The 25,000-nt window shown below is 46.2% G+C and overlaps 2 protein-coding genes across 8 annotated transcripts in view; both read right to left on the bottom strand.

Moving 5' to 3' along the window:
* Positions 1 to 6,358: 6,358 nt before the first annotated feature.
* On the bottom strand, positions 6,359 to 12,801 carry cchcr1 (coiled-coil alpha-helical rod protein 1). Of its 6 annotated transcripts, none has more exons than XM_035526821.2 (19): positions 12,534 to 12,793; positions 12,181 to 12,243; positions 11,796 to 12,045; positions 11,065 to 11,140; positions 10,867 to 10,974; positions 10,592 to 10,755; positions 10,266 to 10,365; positions 9,890 to 10,000; positions 9,657 to 9,791; positions 9,350 to 9,460; positions 8,787 to 8,893; positions 8,571 to 8,683; positions 8,373 to 8,448; positions 8,109 to 8,230; positions 7,867 to 8,022; positions 7,565 to 7,666; positions 7,317 to 7,468; positions 6,770 to 6,905; positions 6,359 to 6,679 (listed from the first exon to the last, which is right to left on the bottom strand). In XM_035526821.2, exons 1-19 carry the CDS (start codon positions 12,595 to 12,597, stop codon positions 6,564 to 6,566), a joined length of 2,262 nt encoding a protein of 753 aa, XP_035382714.1. In that variant the 5' UTR covers positions 12,598 to 12,793; the 3' UTR covers positions 6,359 to 6,563. The 6 variants fall into 6 exon arrangements, with proteins under 6 accessions (XP_035382714.1, XP_081576224.1, XP_035382715.1 ...); XM_081720098.1 differs by having other exon boundaries at positions 10,592 to 10,662; XM_035526822.2 differs by having other exon boundaries at positions 12,181 to 12,228.
* Positions 12,802 to 13,698: 897 nt separating this feature from the next.
* The window catches only part of stag2a (STAG2 cohesin complex component a), a 16,422-nt gene continuing 5,120 nt past the window's right edge, over positions 13,699 to 25,000 (bottom strand). For both annotated transcript variants that reach the window (XM_035527270.2, XM_081719380.1), the window contains 23 exons: positions 24,925 to 25,000; positions 24,261 to 24,368; positions 23,914 to 24,022; positions 23,686 to 23,803; positions 23,285 to 23,388; positions 23,097 to 23,189; positions 22,832 to 22,921; positions 22,472 to 22,675; positions 22,332 to 22,402; positions 22,125 to 22,212; positions 21,942 to 22,022; positions 21,660 to 21,752; positions 21,358 to 21,529; positions 21,110 to 21,249; positions 20,081 to 20,182; positions 19,535 to 19,683; positions 19,161 to 19,289; positions 18,851 to 19,053; positions 18,325 to 18,544; positions 16,132 to 16,224; positions 15,748 to 15,874; positions 15,484 to 15,561; positions 13,699 to 15,407 (listed from right to left, as the gene is read on the bottom strand). The exon at positions 24,925 to 25,000 is cut by the window's right edge and continues 4 nt beyond it. In XM_035527270.2, the coding sequence (XP_035383163.1) occupies positions 15,384 to 15,407; positions 15,484 to 15,561; positions 15,748 to 15,874; positions 16,132 to 16,224; positions 18,325 to 18,544; positions 18,851 to 19,053; positions 19,161 to 19,289; positions 19,535 to 19,683; positions 20,081 to 20,182; positions 21,110 to 21,249; positions 21,358 to 21,529; positions 21,660 to 21,752; positions 21,942 to 22,022; positions 22,125 to 22,212; positions 22,332 to 22,402; positions 22,472 to 22,675; positions 22,832 to 22,921; positions 23,097 to 23,189; positions 23,285 to 23,388; positions 23,686 to 23,803; positions 23,914 to 24,022; positions 24,261 to 24,368; positions 24,925 to 25,000 (2,672 nt within the window). In that variant the 3' untranslated portion in view covers positions 13,699 to 15,383. The remainder of the gene's footprint in view (positions 15,408 to 15,483; positions 15,562 to 15,747; positions 15,875 to 16,131; positions 16,225 to 18,324; positions 18,545 to 18,850; positions 19,054 to 19,160; positions 19,290 to 19,534; positions 19,684 to 20,080; positions 20,183 to 21,109; positions 21,250 to 21,357; positions 21,530 to 21,659; positions 21,753 to 21,941; positions 22,023 to 22,124; positions 22,213 to 22,331; positions 22,403 to 22,471; positions 22,676 to 22,831; positions 22,922 to 23,096; positions 23,190 to 23,284; positions 23,389 to 23,685; positions 23,804 to 23,913; positions 24,023 to 24,260; positions 24,369 to 24,924) is intronic.

The raw sequence follows: 25,000 nt of genomic DNA, 5'->3' as shown, positions 1-25,000 counted from the left end.
TGTGTGTGTGTGTGTTTAGATCCCTGTCCTGAGTTTGTGTGTGTGTGTGTGTGTTTAGATCTCTGTCCTGAGTTTGTGTGTGTGTGTGCGTTTAGATCCCTGTCCTGAGTTTGTGTGTGTGTGTTTAGATCCCTGTTCTGAGTTCGTGTGTGTGTGTGTGTGTGTTTAGATCCCTGTCCTGAGTTTGTGTGTGGTCTTCAACACCGGCCAAACTGCATGTATCCAGAACTCTGACTCGGTGTGATGTACGTGGTGTGCATGGCATGTGTGAAGGGCATGACAGACGTGTGACGGGCGTGTGACAGGCGTGTGATGGGCATGATTCATACACAAGCTGCAGGTGCAGAGCTGGGATCAGCAGCGTTGAAGCAGAGAAGGCTGCACCTCTACATGCACAGCCTCCACCCGCCTGGATTCCTGTTGGCATTTGTTTGTTTGTATAAGGATGTGAATAAATTGTGAAAGGACTTCTGAATACAGTCCCACAAGGTGGGGACTGAATCAGTCCAACGGCACACCCCACCGAGTTTTCCACAGAACGTCAATAATCTGTCAGGAGGGGGCAGCACGTCAGGATGTAAAACACACTGCCAACCTCTGTGCCAACACAGGAGATGGACCAGATAGAAGACACACACACACACACACACACACACACACACACACACGTCTCAGGAGCCTGGGGAAATAAGTGTCCTATATTTGGCCCAGTAAAGATCAGTGTTCTACATAACAACTGCTAACTGAACGAACTCTCTGGTCCTCCTTTGTTCACACACACACACACACACACACACACACACACACACACACACACACACAGAGCTCTTCACTGATCTGTTTTTCCTTGTTTCTTGCTGTCTCTCCTAACATCAGTGGACACGCACTGTCAATGACTGTAATGCCACAGAAAACGGATACATCAGGTTACTACTGATTACTCTGTAGTGTGTGTCTGCCATTCAGAAAGAAATACTGAACCTAAATATGTCTGTGTGTGTGTGTTTATGAATGCACACATGTGATATTACATACTTGTGTCCAGCTTCATAACATTGGGTGCTTGCTGAGTGTGTGTATGTAATTAGCACAAGCAGACAAGTAGAAAGAGGCCGTTTGTGTATGTGTGTGTGTGTGTGTGTGTGTGTGTGTGTATGTGTAATTAGCACAAACAAAAGCTCTGGTCACAGTCTCCTCAGGCAGCCTGGCGTATGTGTGTGCCCGCACACATTAGTTATCAATGTTGCTCTCACATAAATGTTTTACTAATTGAACATGTGTGTGAGAGTGCAAAAGTGTTCGGGTTAATAGAATGTGATACATTCTAAAAAGCATTTCACTGCCAGTTATACCATGTATGACTACGTGTGACAAATAAACGTTTCTACAGGACCAGTCAGAGCAGTCAGCTAATGGGCTGTCAGCCAATCAGAGGCCAGTGACAGTTTCGTCACCAATCAGCCCATTTTTATATGAATGACAGAATTGTTACAAATGTGGGGAAAGCAGACGAGGTAAAGGAATGGGATACAGTGGAATACACCAACATTACACACACACAGGAAACGTGTGGTGAAGAATACTGAACACTGGAGCACTAACGTGTGTGAGGGGGCTGAGATTTAATAGTGAATGCGTGTGTTTGTGAGGGGGCTAAGGTTTTATAGTGAGAGTGTGTGTGTGTGAGGTGTAATAGTGACAGACTGCTATTGATTTTTTGCCACACACAGATCTACAGGGTCAACTACAGAAACACATGCGTACACGTTTTCTCTTCCTTTTCCTCTCTCTCTCCCATAGCCTCACCACACAGATAAGGCCATTTTTCATGTTTTTATCCTCTCAACTTGTCACTGTGTCATTGTCTTCCCTGTTTTCCCTCTGTCCCCTTCAATCCAGATCCTCCCGCTCCAACACACACACACACACAGCTAAATAATTTATCAAATACCAAGACCTTCACTTCGGCAGACAGCGATTAAGAATGAACAGAAGGAAACTGTTAAAACTGGGACTTAAAATTCTTATTGCTGCAAATATGATACATTATTTGACATATATTCTAAAACGACAAAGACAGACGCCAAAATAATGCAGGTAGGATAGGACAAACGCATGTATAATAATGCAGGTAGGATAGGACAAACGCATGTATAATAATGCAGGTAGGATAGGACAAACGCATGTATAATAATGCAGGTAGGATAGGACAAACGCATGTATAATAATGCAGGTAGGATAGGACAAACGCATGTATAATAATGCAGGTAGGATAGGACAAACGCATGTATAATAATGCAGGTAGGATAGGACAACGCATGTATAATAATGCAGGTAGGATAGGACAAACGCATGTATAATAATGCAGGTAGGATAGGACAAACGCATGTATAATAATGCAGGTAGGATAGGACAAACGCATGTATAATAATGCAGGTAGGATAGGACAAACGCATGTATAATAATGCAGGTAGGATAGGACAAACGCATGTATAATAATGCAGGTAGGATAGGACAAACGCATGTATAATAATGCAGGTAGGATAGGACAAACGCATGTATAATAATGCAGGTAGGATAGGACAAACGCATGTATAATAATGCAGGTAGGATAGGACAAACGCATGTATAATAATGCAGGTAGGATAGGACAAACGCATGTATAATAATGCAGGTAGGATAGGACAAACGCATGTATAATAATGCAGGTAGGATAGGACAAACGCATGTATAATAATGCAGGTAGGATAGGACAAACGCATGTATAATAATGCAGGTAGGATAGGAGAAACGCATGTATAATAATGCAGGTAGGATAGGACAAACGCATGTATAATAATGCAGGTAGGATAGGACAAACGCATGTATAATAATGCAGGTAGGATAGGACAAACGCATGTATAATAATGCAGGTAGGATAGGACAACGCATGTATAATAATGCAGGTAGGATAGGACAAACGCATGTATAATAATGCAGGTAGGATAGGACAAACGCATGTATAATAATGCAGGTAGGATAGGACAAACGCATGTATAATAATGCAGGTAGGATAGGAGAAACGCATGTATAATAATGCAGGTAGGATAGGACAAACGCATGTATAATAATGCAGGTAGGATAGGACAAACGCATGTATAATAATGCAGGTAGGATAGGACAAACGCATGTATAATAATGCAGGTAGGATAGGACAAACGCATGTATAATAATGCAGGTAGGATAGGACAAACGCATGTATAATAATGCAGGTAGGATAGGACAAACGCATGTATAATAATGCAGGTAGGATAGGACAAACGCATGTATAATAATGCAGGTAGGATAGGACAAACGCATGTATAATAATGCAGGTAGGATAGGACAAACGCATGTATAATAATGCAGGTAGGATAGGAGAAACGCATGTATAATAATGCAGGTAGGATAGGACAAACGCATGTATAATAATGCAGGTAGGATAGGAGAAACGCATGTATAATAATGCAGGTAGGATAGGACAAACGCATGTATAATAATGCAGGTAGGATAGGACAAACGCATGTATAATAATGCAGGTAGGATAGGACAAACGCATGTATAATAATGCAGGTAGGATAGGACAACGCATGTATAATAATGCAGGTAGGATAGGACAAACGCATGTATAATAATGCAGGTAGGATAGGACAAACGCATGTATAATAATGCAGGTAGGATAGGACAAACGCATGTATAATAATGCAGGTAGGATAGGACAAACGCATGTATAATAATGCAGGTAGGATAGGACAAACGCATGTATAATAATGCAGGTAGGACAAACTTAATAATGAGCATGTCAGCGACAGAAAGGAAACCAGAGCAGAATTCTCCATGTCACAGCCCTACAAGATGGAGACTGTCCAGCCAGCTGCTCTTACAGTTCACTCATCAAGCTCACACTACCAGACAAATGAGTAGACCTACCAGACAAATCAGTAGACCTACTAGACAAATGGCACCAATTTGTATGGCCGTAAACCTGTGAAATTGCGGTAGAAACGCATGGAACTGGTTAGGAGTTTGGCACCAGCACCATACCAGAGGAAAAGTGCCATGTGTGACACCACAGAGAAGGGCAGCTCAGGGCAGTGGTGTGGGCACCATGAGAGGACATGCATAATACCAGCGCTAGTGCTAGCTATTATTGATAATGTAGGGGATTACACTGATGTTGACTAACACACTAGCACTTTTTGTTTATTGCACTTATCTTTGTCTAAGATACACCTTATGTATTTGTACTTCGAGTCATCAGCAATGATCCCTGTATTTCTACAGTATTCTAGTTCATTGGTATCTTGGGCTCTAACCTACTGTACAGGCTAGGGATGTGTTCTATGAGGAAATGACAAAGCACTTTTGTAAGTCGCTGACCAACGTTGTGTTCATTTTTGTTATAAAATCATATGTTGCTAATGTTTTCAATAGAACTATGTGAAACTATCTTGTGTGATACTAATTTAAGTACTTAAGACCTCTACATAGTTCTGAATACTTAAAGACATAGGCAGTGTGACTACAACCATAATGCTACTTTGAGTTGAAAAGAAAAATGTATGACGTCACTCTCAATGACACGATAATGATTCCCACAAGAATGTAGGAGTTGACATTGTATTTCCTTTCTCCCTGAGACACTGTGCGCCAGGGGCTTCAGGACACAGAGTCTCCTCATCGATCAACAAGTGCGTCCTCTTAAACCAGCCTGAGGAAACAACAGGCTGTTGAATTTTCCCCGAGCGTTCGTCAGCTTGTTCGTCCTCTAAAAGCATCCCTGGGGAAACGCCCACCCTGTTGTGACCGCCTCCTGCAGCTTAGCAACTCAGAGCAGACCGTCTGTTAAGCAGCGTGCATCCTCACGTGTTCTAAAACCCAGGAAGGATTTCAACAGCCCAAAGTCCTCTGAGAAAAAACGTGCGAGTGTGACAGAGAGGAAGATGTACCCAATATTTCAGCTCGTTCAGTACATGACGGTCTTTCTCTCTCTCTCTCTCTCTCTCTCTCTCTCTCTCTCTCTCTCACACACACACACACACACACACACACACAGATTTCAGAATCTACCAGTGAGCTTCAGTAATGGCCTCTCCTTACTCTCAAACACCTGACACACCTTACAAAGGTGAGAACCGACTAATGAATTACAGATTAGTGTTTATAATTAATCGGTTAAGGAATTACGGATTACAGATGATAATCAGGTTTGTTAACGACACATGACACGTTACATCCGTGAGAATCAGCTAATGAATCAGGTGTGTTAAGAGACTTGGGCATTAAAATCTGTAATCAGTCGACTGTGATCAGTGACCTTCCCATGTCAGAGGGTCAGGAACATGCGTTGAGGCCTTTTGGAAAGCCAGTGTGGTAGACTGTGAACAGAGTCTGCAACTGGGAACAGTTAACAGAACCCTTACAAATAATGGAGTTGACAAAGTTAATTTTAGTGGAATTTATGAGAATGGCTTTTGGTAAGAGAGGAGCTCTGCTTAAACTCAAACTAAACACTACAACATGAAGAAAGATGGTCTAACCTGTCCATGGGTCACAGCAGTCTGGACGGCATGGACGAGTTCGGACGAACGGGGAAAAACAAGTATTACAAAATAAGCAGGATAATAAAAAAGATTCTAATTTGTCTAATTTTAAGATACACATCAACCTTTAAAGCTTAAGGCTGACATGATGATGACATGTCAGTGCCAAGGGCTGGAGGAATGTTTATGGCCCTGTCTGCGTTCATCTATACACAAAAGCATCAGGGACCAGGAGCTGGACGTCTGGTGGGTTGGGCGATTTGTTGTGGGCACCACCACTGCCTTTCCTGTGGACCTTAGGGCTCCTAACACTACAGTCAGCGACATTCTAACATGAATGAAGCTGTAACAAGTGTCTGTAAATGACCGGTGACACTGGTGAATGGCTTGTTGGCCAAGCACACCCTACAGTGCTAACATACTGTCCTCGTCTGAGACACCATGTGCTGCCATAGTTCCCCCTGAAAGTTTCCCCACATGGCTGACATGTAAGAAGCAGGTGGATTCTCCTAGCAGCTGTGTGACTTGTGTTCATCGTAATATTACTAGTGATCCAGTCCGATGAGAAACTTAGCGTAGCATGTTGCTCAAGGTTTTGGGTAGATCTCAACACCTGGAAAATTAGATTCTGCATTATGTTCATCAATCTTATATACATATCAGGAGTGTATGTGAGATTAACAGATTAACAGACTGTGTTGGTAATTCCAACAAAACACTGAATGTAACCGGAATGGTGAAGCAAGAGTTTGACACACAACGCCGCATTTCGTTAAGGGGTGTAGAGAAGTGCAGAATTTAATCCAAAGTGTTATTTTATTAGAACAAAATATCTGGTATTCACAAATCCCACAATATCTTTCAGAGTGATGGAGCAGTACAGGTACATGCTCGGTGGAAGCGTGAGAGAGAGAGAGAGAAGTGTGTATGGACCCAACGAGGCTATGCAAGTTTCAATAGGACTGAGAATGCTCGGTCTTTGGCCACGTGTGTGAGTGTGTGTCACACTGTGGCGTGGTCTTCTTGGCCATCTTCCTCCTCCTCCTCCTCCTCCTCTGAGCCATGGATGACAGCAGAGCTGAGAGAGTGCACCTCCCCCAATACACTGAGCACACAACCTGACACACACACACACACACACACAGAGATGTCTAGTCAGTGCGTGCGTGTGTGTGTGTGTGTAAGAATGTGTGATCGCTGTTTCTCACCCTCTTGCTGCTCTGCACTGCCATGCTGCTGCTGCTGTTTATGTTGTTGTTGTTCCAGCATGGCTCTAGATGTGTGGACGGCTGCTCTCCTCATCCTCTTATACTCATTCATCAGGCCTTGCTGCTGGACTACTGCCTACACACACACACACACACACACACACACACAAATGACTCACTGCCCCTGTGGACAAGCCCCAGAAGAGCCCCTCATCATGGCAGTGAGACTGGTCCGCTGGCACCAAACACCCTTTGTTTCTGCAAAACATTAAGCCAGCAGATCCTGTGTAGTTTGTGGAAGGTAACCTCGTAGATAATGAACACATCTTAAAACCTCACCCAGCCTCACCAAAACCTCACCCGACCTCAACCTCACCCGGTCCTGTTCTGTGAAGTGAACACTGGGCTGATGTCTGGCCTTGCGGGCCGTGTTCACTAGGTGTCACAACAGCTCGCCAGGTGTCTAAGACTTATTAGTGTTCAGGTGCCGGTCAGGCTCCTGTAGCGACAGGACCGAGTCATTAGTTGCGTCTTGTGTGTGCTTTACCAGTAGAATATTGCGGTCTTTGTCCTTTTCCTTCAGCTGTGTGTGTAGCTGTGCGGTGTGTCTGTGTGTGTGTTCGGCGTGGAGTCTCTGTGCCTCTCTCTCCTGCTCACGCTCTCTCTCTGCATTCCTCTCCACCTGCCGAAGTGCTACCACTACACACACACACACACCCCTTTTAATCAATAAGTGTGCATGTGAGTAAATGCGAACTGTGCACGTGAATGTGTGTGTACACAACGGATGGAAACCTGCTTTAGTGTGTTCTCTCCTTGCTGTGTTAAGTTGAGCCTCCATCTCTCTGAGCTGCTTATCGCATGATCTCTCCATCTCTGAGACCCTCTCCTGCAGAACTACACACACACACTTATTACCTAAACAGGTAAGGAAATACCACTGTACAGTAAAAGCGTGTTAGCCTTGGTAATACTACTGTATACTAAAAGTGTGTTCTGTTACTCTGTGATCATGGGGGAATTCTGCTGTGTATGTGCTTGTTCTCTTATCCCTCTGGCAGTGCTGTGTGTGTTCATGTGTGTGTGTGTTCTCTTACCCCTCTGTGTGTTGAGGGCCTCAGCGCGGAGCTCTGCGATGGTCCCCTCCTGTTCCTCACACTGTCTCTGTGCCTCCGATCGCCTCCGCTCACACACCTTCAGCTCCTCGCTGCTCCGCGACAGCGACTGCGTCAGGAGACCCACCTCTCTGTCTACTGCACATGCACGCACACAGTACATGAGTGGACTTGCATGCAAGTTCTTTGGTTGTGTGTGTGTGTGTGTGTGTGTGTGTACGTACACTGCTGTTGTAGGTCCCTCAGAGCGTTGTGGATGAGTTCTGGTGTACGTTTTAATTCCAGGGTGAGCTTGTCTCTCTCGGAGCTCAGCAATGCCACCTCTGACTGCAGTCTCTCGATGCAGCTACACACATACACCACCATTTATCCTATATGACTTGATGTAAAAGCCAGCCCAGTGCCCTTCTGGCGACTGAGTGCGTCATGAGAACGGTGGCATTGTTTCAGCAGTGTGTGTGTGTGTGTGTGTGTGTGTGCTTGCACACCCATTAGAGGCAGTGGGCTCTGGAGGCTTTGTGGCCTCTTGTGCTTTCCGTAGTGCTTCTCTCCTTAACAGCAGCCCTGGAAACAACACACACAGAAGATTGTTCACTCACACACACACACTGCTGAAACAATGCCACCATTCTCATGACACACTCAGTCGCCAGAAGGGCACTGGGCTGGCTTTTACATGCACACACCGTGTACAGTGTCGAGACGTTTGGTGGCGAAGGTGAGTCTGTGTGTCAGATTCCTCATGTGACCCTGCACAGCTTCCATCTGACCCTCCCACTCCTCAACACAAAGCCCAACCCTGCGTGCGCGCACACACAAAAAAACCCCACACAACACAACAGTGTTTAAGCCAAACTTAGATTTCCTTCCTTGGGTCAAGTGTGTGTGCGCGCGTGTGTTACCTGCGTGTGGTATCAGTCACATCTCTCAGTGATTTCTCACTGATCTCTTTCTGTTGTTTTAGTCTCTCATTTTCGTCCACAGCACTACACAACTGCTGCTGTAGCTCCTACACACACACAACCAGACACAAGCCCACAACCGACACACAACCACAGACAAGCCCACACAACCCTCCGACACAAGCCAAACCACAAACCCACAAACGACAACAGACACAAGCCCACACACACAAGCCCAACCACACACAACCACAAACGACGACACACAACCACAGAAACAAGCCCACACAACCCCACACACCCACAAACGACAGCAGACACACAACCACACAAACAAGTGCACACAACCCCCCCCACACACACACACACAATGTGGGAGTGAGTGAGGGAGCCATTTTTCTTTCTGGTACTGTGTGTGATGGCACAGCACTAAATAGAGCAGAATAATGTGCCAGAACCAGGACAGTTCAGAAAAGTACTTTTGATTTGGGCTGTGTGTGTGTGCGCACATGCATGCATGTTGTGCAGCTCTAGTTGGGCTGTGTGTGTGTTTGTGTGTGCACCTGTGTGTGTATGTTGTGCAGCTCTAGTTGGGCTATCTTGTCCTGGAGGTTGTGCTGTAGAACACTGATCTGAGACTGAAACTTCTGAACCTCCTGCTGTAGATCAGACACCTACAAACACAAGCACACAGACAGACACGCACGAACGCACACAGAAGGAACCGGTGTTCACTTGAGTGAATTTCAGATCATTCTAATATTTAACGTTACATCGCATGAGGCCTGCACACTCCACACCTCCACTTTCACTCTACACCTCCTCTCTCTAAAGCACTGTCCAGTTGGAGTTCAGCTGTGGGTGTAGTACCGTGCTGTGCAGGTGGCACTTCTCTGTGTGCAGCTGGGAATCTCTACATCGCAGTTGTACAAGCAGCATGAAGACTTTCTGCCTCCACAAACCCAGCAAGCGACAAGCTCTACAGTCCTTGTGGAGAGGATCGCACTACACACACATCATGTCACAATAAACCTGCATTAAGCTTTTTTTAATGAGATATCAATGTTGTGTTTGACAGGGGCACGTTTGTGAGTGTGTGTAACCTGTTCTCCCAGCTCTCTCTCCTGTATGTCCAGAATGTCGTTGGCTGATTTCACACGCACATTCAGCAGCTCAATAGACAAACACAAAGACTCCTTCTCCTTCTGTAACCTCTATACTCTCTCACACACACACACACACACACACACACACGAGATTCAAAACTGTATTGTAGTGAAGTGCACAAGGCTTACAGAAAAACACACACACGTCTTTAAGGTTTTTTTTTTACCCCTTAGTTATGTGTATAATTTATGTCTCACCGAATCAGTGTGTCTAAAGTCCATGTCATACACTTGACTGTTTGTTAAATTACACAATGGGGTGATTTCGTTCAACTGTGAGAGTCTTAATGACAAATTCTGTCTGTGTGTGTACCTGTATGTGTGCATGCTGCTCCTCTCCTGTGTGAATGCCAATGTAGCTGCGCAACTTCTGCAGAGTCTCCGTCTGCTCCACCATCTCACTTCTGAGAGTACTGCGCCACACACACACACACACACACACACACACACACTCTTTCATATGCAGGCAAATACGATCAAGCAAACAGATAATAAAGGCCCAGAATTGGTTTTTTTAGTACTTTAGCACACTTTGTAACAGCAAACATTGACAGCATATGCACATTTATGCACACACACATGCACAGAGAGACAGACCCAGCCACGCACAGACCATTAGCACCCTCAGCAGGTGGTCACCTCAGCTGTTCCTTCAGTGTGTCCCTCTCTGAGGTCACTTCCTCTGCCTGCCGTCTGAGCAAGGTCACTTCCTGTGTAAGTGCATGAAGTGTATTCTGCAGGTCTGTGTTGGTGTGTATCTGAGCCGAAAGCTCTGCAGAGTGTTTCTCACACAACTGCTGCATCTACACACACATGCACGCACACACACACACTTGAGGTACATCCTTCGGCCCAAGAATATTGCCTGAACTTTCTTTAACCATCTTAAGTTGTCCGAGTTCAGTGTGTGTTACCTGCTTGTGTGTAGCTAGCTGTAACTGGCGTGTCTCTTCTTTAGAGTTCTGATGTTCTCTCTCCCAGTGCTCATGCTGCAACACACACTCCTTCTGGAACTTTGAAAGCTGAACACACACACACAGACAGTGAAGTTATCCTTCTTTTGGTGTTGCTAAGCAGGATTGTACTGTGTGTGTGTGTTCGTTACTGTGTACCTTTTCTTTATTCTGTTCAAGCTCAGCCTTGCAGCGAGTGAGTTCAGCACACAGTGCCTCATTATCACCACAGTGCCTGCAGCAGTCACACACACACACACACGCCAAGAGGCTACACCATTAAGCCACTCTAGCATATTTACCCCATGTTGTTCTTGGCTCCAGATACAAATCTCACTATTATCTACCAGAGCCCTGACCTGGCTGCAGTTCAGGCTGAGGGCATGACCTCGTGTGAACCCGTCAGGTTCCCCAGCACCAGCACAGCTGCCAGTCGCTCTTTTCTCTGCGTGTTCCACATTCTGTCCCTCTTTTCTCTCTGTGGTCTATATTCTGTCCCTCCTTTCTCTCCATGTTCTATGTTCTGTCATTTCTTACTCTGTCTTTCTGGACGCACAGGTTAAGGACAGCAGTGCTGTGATCTATAGCCTACAGCACCCTGAACAGTGACCAGGGCTGAGCTGATAAACATCTAATAATAGCAACGCGTTTGCCATAGTGGCCACCTGCTTTACGTCTCCAGAGCTTGAAGTTTTCACTGCAGAACTAAATCTTTCCTAAAGCAATGAGACACTCTATGCACGTGGTCACCAAACTCTAGGAATACACACGGAAATGTTCTGAGACCAATGCAGTGGTGATCAGCTTCATTTAATCTTTTATCATGAAAGCCGTACACTTGAGCCCTCTGTAATGCTGGTATATTGTACAGCCAGGCAGGGTGTGTGTACCTCCTGATCTTGCTCTCTTGTTCTCCGAGTCCCTCCCTCAGTCCGTCTCCGTGCTGCAACAGTAGCCTCTGGTTCTCTCGTCGGAGCTCCAGTAGTTCCTGCTGCGCACGTTCGACGATGACCCACGGGTCCGACCCTGGAGGGCGGGGCGAGCTGACACCCGCCACGCCCACTCGGATGGACGGGGCGGGAGGCGGGCCGGCGAAGTGAGACGGTGTCAGCAGAGCAAGGGAAGCCACATGTCTCGCACCTGTGAGAGAGAGAGAGTGAGTGAGTGAGTGAGAGAGAGAGAGAGAGAGAGAGATCGAGAGTGTGTGAGAGAGAGAGTGAGTATGTGTGTGTGAGAGAGAGAGTGAGTGTGTGTGAGTGAAAGAAAATAACCCACCTGTGGTTCGACTGGACAACTTTCCGTGGCTGTGACCAATGGCGTTACCTGGGTAACCAAGAGCTGCGTTGCCAAGATACGGTGGAACAACTTATCGAGCGAGCTAGCCAACCACCCTTAGCTATGTTAGCAAGCTAGCTAACCTACTTAGGTATAAATCAGGTAATAGCGACATAAACGAATACGACCTGTGACTGTCATACTTGGCGAAAACCTAAATGAGTTGTTGAATTCACTAACAGTTATTTAGACGTGTGGTTAACTAAGGTAATTAAGCAGCTAACGTAGCTAGCGCTCACTAGCTCTGCTAGCGTTAGCTAGCTACAGCTGTCCGTCGGGATAAATGAACTTACCGGGCACGTTTGCTGACAGGAAGTCGGACGGCGCGTTTAACTTTTCAGTATTCCACCTTTCCATCGTCACTACAAATCCTCTCACAATAAATGAATAACTGAGTAAATGAATAACTTGTGTAAAATGTTATTTGCGAAATCGGATCGCTGCGCAACACCGCGAGCGCTTCCAAACCGCCGTTTGTTTTAAAAACAGCCGCGCGCAGAGCTACAGGTCATGCGCGCCTCGCGCAAACCAGTGCTGCTTTATCCTGCCAGCAGATGACGCTACAAACACCACTACAGATACCCCCCAATTCATCTACAAACACCACTAGATACCCCCAATTCATCTACAAACACCACTAGCTACCCCCCCAATTCATCTAGAAACACCACTAGCTACCCCCCAATTCATCTACAAACACCACTACAGATACCCCCCAATTCACCTACAAACACCACTACAGATACCCCCCCAACTCATCTACAAACACTAGATACCCCCCAATTCATCTACAAACACCACTACAGATACCCAATTCATCTACAAACACAACTAGATACCCCCCAACTCATCTACAAACACCACTAGATACCCAACTCATCTACAAACACTAGATACCCCCCAACTCATCTACAAACACCACTAGATACCCCCCAACTCATCTACAAACACTAGATACCCCCCAATTCATCTACAAACACCACCAGAGACCACCCCAACTCATCTACAAATACTAGATACCCCCCCAATTCACCTACAAACACCACTAGATACAACCCGCCCCCCCCCCATTCTTCTGGTACCAGCTAGTGCTACATTTTAAGAAACCTTTCATGCATACCATCATTCTAACCACCAAAAACAGCTGATCCTAAAACTAAAGTATAATCTTCAACACAATTAGACCAATCGATGGAATTTGACTTGAATTTTTTAGCCACTGGCCTGTATCTTGTGGTCGGTTATATTTGGTATTATACTGAATTAAGCCAAACTTAATATCTTATTAGAACTGAATAAGAGACATCGCTGACTGGCTGGCTCGCGCTGACAAGCCCACGGACATTCGCGCGGCAGGGGTCAAGCTTTTCTCAGAAGCTCGAGCCAGTTCCTAAGGACAGCCTCTTGAGCCAATTCTTATACCGCCCCCTGGTGGTCATACATTATAACTACAGAAAATTGAAATCACAGCTGAGGGTTTATTTCGCTCCAAAAGGTTTTTTTCTGTCTTCAGACATAAATACAAACAGGAAATGGAACAGTGGACAATTTTTTTGTAAATAGATTTAAAAAAACACTTGGATTTATATACAGTCAAATATCATACATGTAGACACACACACACACACACACACACACACACACTCAGCAGTTCAACACAGGGATAAAGAGCAGGCGAGTCAAAATTAAACTGTGAAATATATAAAAAAAAAAAAAAAAAAAAAAAAGGTCATAAATATCCGTTTCGATCCTGAATGCTGTGTAGAAGAGGGGAGAATGTGACCCAGGGCCCAGGCACCCTAGTTACCATAGTTACGCTCATCATAGCTACCATCACCATGAAAACAAAACCTTATTAACAAATTCATGATTTCAGCTCCAAACATTTACCCACTCCACCCCCCAAAACATTCGATCCAAACAGGAGAGAACGAAAAAAAACCATTTTTGATTAATGTTCAAATTTAGCACAAAGTAAAGAAATACATTATTCATCAGTTCCTTCTGCAGTCTGTGTGAAAAAAGTGTTACATTCTAGAAACCTGTGGCTATGCTGGATTTCAAACGTAAAAAAAAAAAAAGAAAAAAAAAAACACTTTAAATACAAAAATCAGCACCAATTCACATTTTCACACATTTTGTGTAGAACAATATAATATATAATTATATATTTAAAAGATATATAACAATATATTATAATACCTAATATAACTAATTGCAATCTTTAAAATGGAGTATAATCAAGCCATTCTATATTAAGCATTTGTGTCTCTGGGAGTTCATTCAAGCCATAAAATAAAACTATGAGCTTAATAATCTACTCCTGACCTATCCTGAGCAAGCAATGTGGGGAAGGGGTGGGGCCTTTAAGATTTCACCCAATCAGCATAAGCGATTTGGGCTGCTATACGAAGACAGGACCCACAGAACCACAAAGTAGTCCCGCTCTTACCCAATCAACATCTCTCCTGGAGTGTGTTGTTACGGCAACTGGAGAAATAGTGTACGTTAAAGAAGAGCAATAAAACAACTCTACAATCGTCCACAGAGGAAAATAAAAGACAAATACTGTAAGGCTCTATACCCCGCGACCCACACAAGAAATTTCAATTAGAAATGTTGATTTACATACTCATTTCGAGTAGCTATGCTTTTATAAAGTTCTGATTTACAGCTGATTGTCATTATAAAATAAACTAAAAATCAAAAAAGTTTTCTATAAGTTACAAAAAAACCCCTCAATTCTTCTACACTGTCTTAAAAAAAAAAAAAAAAAAAAAAAAAAAAAGAGAGAGAGAGACCAGAACTCTCTTCTACTGATGTGAGGACCCCGGTCATCAGTGGCTACACGCCATGTTCCACTAGGGGGCGCAAAGCACTCAGCAGAGTTCCACGTACACGTTGGCAAAAAAGGAAAAGTTAAAGAGGAGAGAGAGAGAGAGAGAGAGAGAGAGCGCGAGAGAGAGAGCGCGAGAGAGAGAGCGCGAGAGAGAGAGCGCGAGAGAGAGAGAGAGAGAGAGAGAGCTGTAGGTCAGGGAGGTGACGGCAGCCAATCCGAGCTCAGCGGCTGCAACAGCACGTGTGCATGGAGTCCACACGGTGCTCCATCCCCACCTCCCGTAAACCGTCGGGACCAGACTGGATCAAAACATGGACACGTTCAAAACCTGCAGACACGGAGAGAGAATCGTCATCGTGAAGTCGCAGAAAGGGATTATGGGGGGTGGGGGTGGGGTTACTTACAGAGTCATCCATGATAGAGGCGGGGTCAAAGTAGTCCGGTTTGAGCTCGGATCTTTCTCTGCGGTTTTTGGATGGTGGCTGCAGAGGTTCAAAACACAGAACAGGAATTTCATCAATGGTTGCTCCACACGACAGCCCTGTTTAACACTCCTGCTCAGTGCGTGAGCACTGTACACTGCACTACGTGTTGATTTGTTAATATAATGGCCCTTCTGTACTCCGGTTGGTTAATGCATCATTTTGCTGTGCTCTGATTGGCTGTACCAGGTCAATGTCCATGGTGTCGAAGTCCATGCCCTCGTTTAGGTCTTCCAGTCGCTGTTCCGATGACATCATCACATCTTCCACTATCGGTTCCTCGTCATCTTCCATCAACCCTGCGCTTCGGCGACTGATGTAAACAAACAAATAAACAAACTGAACCAACCACACAACCGTGATAAACCACCTGAGTGGCTTAATGAAATCTGTCTGAAGCAGAAGTGAAAGGCAGGAGTAAACTTTTAGTTTACATATTTACTGTGTGTGTGTAGATGTGTAAAAAAGTCTGTGTGCATGCGTGTTTACCTGACTTGCTGAAAAATTATGTGGTGTGTTTACATGGTGTGCTGCCTATGCATGTGCACGTATGTGTGTGTGTGTGTTTACATTGCGTGCTGCATGTGACTCCTCATCTTGGCGTTCTGGAGGTTTGCTCTTTCCTCCTGCTGCCTCTGAGTCACCATCCACGCTACTTGTGTACTAAATACACACAAACAAAAACAAATGTTGCAGGTGTCACATAACAGTCACATTGGGTGTGTGTGGTTATTGTGTGTGTGTGTGTGTGTGTGTGTGTGTGTGTGTGTATGTATTGTCATGTCTGCTGTAATGGCGTGCGTGTGTGGTTACTTGTAGTCTACGAGCTGTGGCGTCTGCTGTAATGGCGTGCGTGTGTGATTACTTGTAGTCTACGAGCTGTGGCGTCTGCTGTAATGGCGTGCGTGTGTGAGATTACTTGTAGTCTACGAGCTGTGGCGTCTGCTGTAATGGCGTGCGTGTGTGAGATTACTTGTAGTCAACGAGCTGTGGCGTCTGCTGTAATGGCGTGCGTGTGTGATTACTTGTAGTCTACGAGCTGTGGCGTCTGCTGTAATGGCGTGCGTGTGTGATTACTTGTAGTCAACGAGCTGTGGCGTCTGCTGTAATGGCGTGCGTGTGTGTGAGATTACTTGTAGTCTACGAGCTGTGGCGTCTGCTGTAATGGCGTGCGTGTGTGAGATTACTTGTAGTCTACGAGCTGTGGCGTCTGCTGTAATGGCGTGCGTGTGTGAGATTACTTGTAGTCAACGAGCTGTGGCGTCTGCTGTAATGGCGTGCGTGTGTGATTACTTGTAGTCTACGAGCTGTGGCGTCTGCTGTAATGGCGTGCGTGTGTGATTACTTGTAGTCTACGAGCTGTGGCGTCTGCTGTAATGGCGTGCGTGTGTGAGATTACTTGTAGTCTACGAGCTGTGGCGTCTGCTGTAATGGTGTGCGTGTGTGAGATTACTTGTAGTCTACGAGCTGTGGCGTCTGCTGTAATGGCGTGCGTGTGTGAGATTACTTGTAGTCTACGAGCTGTGGCGTCTGCTGTAATGGCGTGCGTGTGTGTGAGATTACTTGTAGTCTACGAGCTGTGGCGTCTGCTGTAATGGCGTGCGTGTGTGAGATTACTTGTAGTCTACGAGCTGTGGCGTCTGCTGTAATGGTGTGTGTGTGTGAGATTACTTGTAGTCTACGAGCTGTGGCGTCTGCTGTAATGGCGTGCGTGTGTGAGATTACTTGTAGTCTACGAGCTGTGGCGTCTGCTGTAATGGCGTGCGTGTGTGTGAGATTACTTGTAGTCAACGAGCTGTGGCGTCTGCTGTAATGGTGTGTGTGTGTGAGATTACTTGTAGTCTACGAGCTGTGGCGTCTGCTGTAATGGCGTGCGTGTGTGTGAGATTACTTGTAGTCTACGAGCTGTGGCGTCTGCTGTAATGGTGTGTGTGTGTGAGATTACTTGTAGTCTACGAGCTGTGGCGTCTGCTGTAATGGTGTGTGTGTGTGAGATTACTTGTAGTCTACGAGCTGTGGCGTCTGCTGTAATGGCGTGCGTGTGTGTGAGATTACTTGTAGTCTACGAGCTGTGGCGTCTGCTGTAATGGTGTGTGTGTGTGAGATTACTTGTAGTCTACGAGCTGTGGCGTCTGCTGTAATGGTGTGTGTGTGTGAGATTACTTGTAGTCTACGAGCTGTGGCGTCTGCTGTAATGGCGTGCGTGTGTGAGATTACTTGTAGTCTACGAGCTGTGGCGTCTGCTGTAATGGCGTGCGTGTGTGAGATTACTTGTAGTCTACGAGCTGTGGCGTCTGCTGTAATGGCGTGTGTGTGTGAGATTACTTGTAGTCTACGAGCTGTGGCGTCTGCTGTAATGGCGTGCGTGTGTGTGAGATTACTTGTAGTCTACGAGCTGTGGCGTCTGCTGTAATGGTGTGTGTGTGTGAGATTACTTGTAGTCTACGAGCTGTGGCGTCTGCTGTAATGGCGTGCGTGTGTGAGATTACTTGTAGTCTACGAGCTGTGGCGTCTGCTGTAATGGCGTGTGTGTGTGAGATTACTTGTAGTCTACGAGCTGTGGCGTCTGCTGTAATGGTGTGTGTGTGTGAGATTACTTGTAGTCTACGAGCTGTGGCGTCTGCTGTAATGGCGTGCGTGTGTGTGAGATTACTTGTAGTCTACGGGCTGTGGCGTCTGCTGTAATGGTGTGTGTGTGTGTGAGATTACTTGTAGTCTACGAGCTGTGGCGTCTGCTGTAATGGCGTGCGTGTGTGAGATTACTTGTAGTCTACGGGCTGTGGCGTCTGCTGTAATGGCGTGTGCTGTGGGTCGTTGCTCATGGTGTACACGCCCACATAACCCTCATCTGGACGGAGCTTCTTGGCATCTCGCAGTACCGTGGAGGTCATGTGGGGTGATGACATCATCACGGGTGTCTGCTGGACGCCCTGCTCACGGGTCATCCACGCACCCGCATCACTACTACTACAGCTACTCTCCTCTGAGAGAGAGAGAGAGAGAGAGAGAGAGATATTCTATATGCTTCTACTTTTTTCAGTGCTCACGACTGACTGCAGCCCTGCTGTGAGGGTCTTACAGGTCCAGGTTATTTTGGTTATTAGTTTAGAGTTTGATCATAAGACCAGAGTCTGATTTGCGTGTAATCTCAGTGCGTTATAATAGAGTCTGATCACTTATAGGGTCTGATCTGCATGTATTCTCAGCGGGTCCCTAGTAGAGTCATTACTAGGTATTAGATATTATTAGGATCATTATTAGGGTCTGATGTATGGGTCCACAAACACACCCTCAGGCAGCCTCCTCTTGCCGGTGCTAGCCATCTTGTTCTTTTTGCTGCGGGCGGAGCCTCTGCTGACCCCACTGATGACGGACAGGGTGTCGTCGTCGGCGCCAGCCTGCAGGGAGTTCCGGTACGAAATGAGAGGCAGCCAGCAGTCCTCCCTCTGCAGGGACATCTGGAACGTCATGAAGCGCTCCAGGTACATGTGGCTACAACACACACACACGGGTGAGGAATTCACATATACATAGGCTACCCAGTCATATGATTACTGAATAACAAATAGGGAAGAAGCGTGAGTGTGTGTAAGTCTTACACAGTCTTCCTGTCCTGCCGCAGTAGTTTGGATGAGAACTCACTCAGGATGTCCAAGAAGGCCAGGTTCAGTGGAGGACCCCCCTCCCCCTGGGGACTGGGCTCCTTAAACGCAAACTCTATACCGTCCCTAACACACACACACACACACACACACACACACACACACACACACACACACACACACACACACACACACACACACACACACACACACACACACACTCTTTAGCTTATGTGAGCAAATCTTGGGCTCTTTCAGTGTATATATATGCGCATGTGAGCATATGCAAGAGCATATGCAACACAGCAGTGATTATGTTTAAACTGTATGTACATTTGTGTGTGTGTGTGCGCGCGCGTGCGTGCATGTACTTGTGCAGCATAGCGATGGCCTCTCTGGTCTTGAGCTGGTCGAGTCCGAATGTGAGTGAGAATCTCCTCGCCAGCTCCTTAATGCCACAGAAGGAGGACGAGGAGCGATCGAAGTTACACCCCAACTCACTCAGCATCTCATTAAACAGCTGAAACACAGACACACACACACAGTGTAACCTAAACAACATGTACAACACTCAAAACATTATTTCTAAAATTACTTGTGATGGTATTAGACAGAAGGTATAAAACACTAAGGTTTCTGGGATCACTCTTGAGCACTGTTCTGAGTCAAAATGTAGACTTAATGTGGGGAATGAACTCTAAAACCAACATCTGAAACAAAACTTTATACAAAACAAATATAAAACAATACAGAGCTGCAGCAACGTTGGTTAACTCAGCTACGTAAACTACAGCCAGAACATCACACTGGGCTTAGAAGAATATCAGCAGTGGTGCAGTGTTTACATTTATGTTTGAGACATTTATCCAAAGCCATGTACAATTGAATAAAACTTATAACTGACGCTGTTTCGTTACCTGCTGCAGGCTGAGGATCAGTGTTTTGGCACACTGAATCTTGTCAATCTGTCGTGTTTTACTCATCGTCTCCTTAATGATGTCACCATAGTCATTATAATACTGCAAAGAAAGACAACGCATGAGAAGGCTGTGGCTGTGTGTCTGTGTGTGTGTGTGTGAGGCTGCTGTATTGATTTAGTCTAATTAATTACAGATTTTTGTTGCCGACACACAAAGCTGGACGTGGTCTTGTGAATTCATTTCCTCCTCTGAACTGTCACACCTGCTTAGATCACAATGTGCTGCTTATCTATTAGTTCCCAGAACCATGAAAGCTGCTAATCGGGGCAAAGAGTGTTTTTGGAAGAACCGTCTGGTCCTCTTAAGTCTGGCTTGAAAACCTTTGTTGAGCGTTCAGTAAAGCTTTTGGAAACTTCTGGAAGTTTTCCTGGTATATAAATGAAGCCGATCTTGGGGTTCACGGGTACAGTGTGTTAAAGTAAACCGAGCTGTTGGTGCGGCTGTCCCGCTACTCCCGCGCGCGCACACACGCGTGGGTTGACGGCAGAGCATTGGGTCCTGGAGACTCACGGCCTCCACCACCTTCTGCCTCATCTGCTGGAGACTCGCCTCTGTCGGGAACGCAGAGCCACCGCCCAGCGCTGGCCAACTCTGTGCCCTCTCTGCCCAGCTGTAGTCAGGGTACCGCTGGTGTACGCGCCGGCCCTAAAGGAAAGGGCCTGCCTGGCCAGCATGGACTCTCCGGCTGAACATGATTGGTTCATCTGCATCGTCCGTCACACAAGCGTGACCGGCAGAGAGCCTCCCCTGGTGCTCCTGCTACACTGTGTTTAGCTGTCTGCGGCGTATACTCTGAACAGACCCACCAGATGGTTCTCACTCAGTAATCTAACCTGAATATTTGTTCATTTATTTGTTACATGAATCCAGCGGCTTCCTTTAACCCAAGATCACATCGCAAAACAAGTACCTTTTGATGTGTGTTGAGAGTGTGTGTGTGTGTGTGCGTGTGTGTGAGAATCTCACTCTCATGTACTGTTTGAAGATGTCTGCACCCGTGTTCATCTCCACGACATTGTAGATGATGAGTTTGCAGTAGGCTGCCAACAGGTTCCTGCGTTTGTGCAGAGCTTCTATCTTACAGGCCTCGTCATCCTGCTGGCCATCTATACACGCACACACACAGATTTAGTTTGCTGGTGATGGTCAAAGCCAAATCCGATAGGATGTGCTGTTTTGTTTACTGTAGTTTGTTGCTGTTATTTTTGGTTTACCTGTGCTGTTGTCGTCGTCCTGGTCGATGAAGACGTGGTCAAGGATGAAGTTGAGCAGGTCACTCTGCAGTGAGGAGTCTGGGCTGAACACCAGAGGCTCCAGAACCTCTCGCCCCGACGCCACAATCTGGTGGCTGAAGATCATCAGAGCGTCGCACAGGATGGTGAACGCCTGCGCAACACACACACACACACACACACACACACACACACACACACACACACACACACACACACAGTCGGGTTCTGGAGTTCAGAATCATGCAAGTCTCTACGTGCACCTGTGCTCAGGTGAGATGTACCTGCTCTTTCACAGCTGTGCTCAGACTGCTCAGGTACCTCTGACACATCAGACAGAACGCTCGCATCTGTTTCCGCAAGGTCACCAGGTCACCCTGTGAGGACCACACACAGGCACAGATGACACCTGACTATGAGCCTGAGACTGGAGCTACATTCAACACAACGCGAGGACCAACACATCCTCCAATTCGGCTACAAAGAATAAGGTTAGGGTGAGGAGTAGACATGGCTGAACCCCAGTACAACAATAGTTTTACACACTCTGTGTGTGTTAGTCTCACCTTTTTGGAGGTGCCTTCTGAGACCTTCGCCAGGTTCCACAGTATGACATAATGGGTGCACTGCAGAGCATGGATCACAATCTGTAAACAAACAAAAACACCACAACATAAACAAACAGAAGCAACTTTGCAATGCAGGACAGTGGAGGGTTTAAAGGGTTTAAAAGGTCAGAAGGTCGGCACCTGTTCAGGCATGTCCCCATTTTGTAATCCTGTGTTCAGCAGTTTGTAGTTGCTGGTGAACAGATCCCACTTAGTGAGATCATGGGCACTAAAATACATACACACACCCACACAGTGCTCAATAATTCATTATATATTCACATTAGAAAATGTGTGTGTGTGTGTGTGTGTGTGTGTGTGTGAGTATATGTGTGTGTGTGTTCTTACTTGTGAAAGGCTGTGATTCTCTTCAGCGTTGATGAAACCTGATATGCATCATCTTCATCTTGCTCCTCCCCCTACAGGGAAATAAACGCAGTTCAGAAACACAGCCCCGCCCACGCCCACCCCCACCCACAGACACGCACCTCCTGAAGGAAGTCCTCCAGAAGACGGTGGAACTTGTCCACTTGTTCGTCCAACAGCTGGCTACGGGCGATGTCCACACGGTTGAAGATGGTGAACTCCTCGTTGCACAGCGCGTGGAAGGTCATGGAGCATGCCTCCAGCACATCCGTGTCCGTGTGCTTCTCCACCACCTCACGGATCTGACGCAACAGTGCCTCCAGGTGCTGGCAGAAGGGAATCACACCCACAAACACAGACCTAGTGACACACTCTGCAGAAATGCCAGAGCTAAACTATTATTACTTAGTACTGCAATCCTAAACTGTTATTAAACTAGTACAAATAGACCAGACAATTATTAACTGTGTGTATGTGTGCACCTTCTCCAGTCTCCCAGTAGTGTAGATCTCCAGATCAAAGTACTGGGGCAACTGCAGCAGGTTTGTGACCTTCTCAGCATCTACTGAATACTGAAACAAACAGAGACAAACTTGAGGACAGTCCGAGTGCTGTGTGCCCCAGGGCACTGCACTGGGTCCACTATGGTTCTGACAAAAAAAAACAACCTTCTGAAAATATTCAGTTTACATTAATGAATGTGAGGTGAAGGGTTATAAAGGCATGTGTCAGATGTGAATGTCTTACTTTAGTCAGCAACAGCGGCAACGCCACCGCAAAGATCTCTGTGATTTTCGTACGGTCATCCAGCTGAGTTTTTTTTTCCTTGGCAGTCATCACCTGGGAGAAAAAAACATGAATAAGTGAGCGAAGGTTTAGAGGTAAGAGAGCTCGTGTGCATGCTCACGGATGTGTGTGTGGGGGTCTTTCTTTACCCTCTTCCCTGTTCCGCGGCCGATGGGAGGATGGCACTCGCAGGCTTGTCTGACTGCACACAGCATGATCTCGATGAGTGCCGTCTCCTGCCTGTCCGTGAGAGCTAAACAACACATGCGTGCGCAAGAGACAGAAGACTCTCGCGTCAACCCCACACCGGCGCCAACCCACGGACTGATGGACCAACTTCCGAATTTCAATATTCGGTATTTTTATATTAAAACGGAACAAAGGACATGTTTAGCTTTGACAAAAATGTATCATCTAATAACCAAAGAACTAACAAAAAGGTGTTTGTGTGGCGTGTGAACGCAGCAGGGGAGGGGTGTGTGTGTGCGCACCCATGTGTGTTGTGCCCAGTGGGGGTGTGTGTGTGTGTGTGTGTTGGGGTGGAGCTCACCCTCCTCTCCAGGGAAAGTCTCATCCAGTAAGAGACTGATCATGGTCTCCCAATCCTTCAGCAGGTCTGCACCACACTCCCACATACTGTCCACCAGATACGCACCGTGCTCGTGCAGCTACACACACACACACACACACACACACACACACACACAAGTTTATCATCTCCACCCCTCTCCTGTTTTAGCTCCAAGATCTTATTTACTTACTTAAAACACACACACACCTCACTCTCCAGAAAGAAGAAGACAGTGGTTTTGATGAGGTTTGCATTCCGACACTGCCTCCCCCTCCTCGGCAAACCATCCTCCTCTGGACCTCGATGACTGAACAGCCTACACACACACACACACACACACACACACACCACTTTTAAAGACCAGTATTTCCCAATCCAGACATCTGGAACCTCCAGTACACTGAAGTTGGAACAGAACTGCCATATAAAAGTGTTAAACAATCTGTAATCAAATCTTGACTTCAGAACGGAAAACGCCGGACCTGGAAACGTGCGTGTTGCTGCATGCCGACAGGGCTTGACAACCCCGCCCCCTTACAAATCATGTGACCTACTTTTTATAGAGGAACTCCCCCGATGCCATGGCGATGGGGCGGTGTGCAGAGTAAACCAGGTGATACACACTCTCACAGTCTTCAGCTGTCAGGACCTCGTCACTGCTCCTGTGGGTGTACACACACACACACACACAGTAGCTGAAGACCAGTATTACAGCATTTCGTCTACACTGGACAATTGAACACACAAAAAAGTAAAATCAAATCGATTAGTTACACAGCCATACACAACTTGGAGTAAAATGCATGGATGACTGTCCGTTGCCAGGTAGAAAACAGAATATACAAAATATCAAGACATTTCACAAAATACACAAGAGACGCCACATACATTACAAACTGGAAATCGCAGACACTTTACTAGAGTGAACGAGATAAAGGCAGGAACGCAAACTAACAAAGGCTCCAGCTGTTGAGCATCTTGGCGGACACAAGGGGGCACCCTAGTCCCAGACAGAGGTCTGAATCCACAGCCACAGCTCTATGGTCCTAGACTAAATCTCCAACAGTCAGATACAACAGCCCACAAAGTCCAATACATCAGTCTACCACAGCTAAAAACTTTCACCAACGCTATCCAGTTAAGTGGAAAATGGCTCCTGTACACTAAACTACAATCCAGGGCCAAGGGTCAGAGTTCATGGTCCAAAAACACACTCACTGAAGTATCAGTGTGAGAAGTTTAATGGCTTGGACAGCCACATCATACTCCTTGTCCAGGGCCATAGACACAATCC

Source organism: Electrophorus electricus, chromosome 8 (assembly GCF_041902795.1).
Source record: "Electrophorus electricus isolate QZ-2024a chromosome 8, ASM4190279v1, whole genome shotgun sequence".
Classification (NCBI taxonomy): Eukaryota; Metazoa; Chordata; class Actinopteri; order Gymnotiformes; family Gymnotidae; genus Electrophorus; species Electrophorus electricus.
This window is presented reverse-complemented; position numbering and strand designations above follow the sequence as displayed.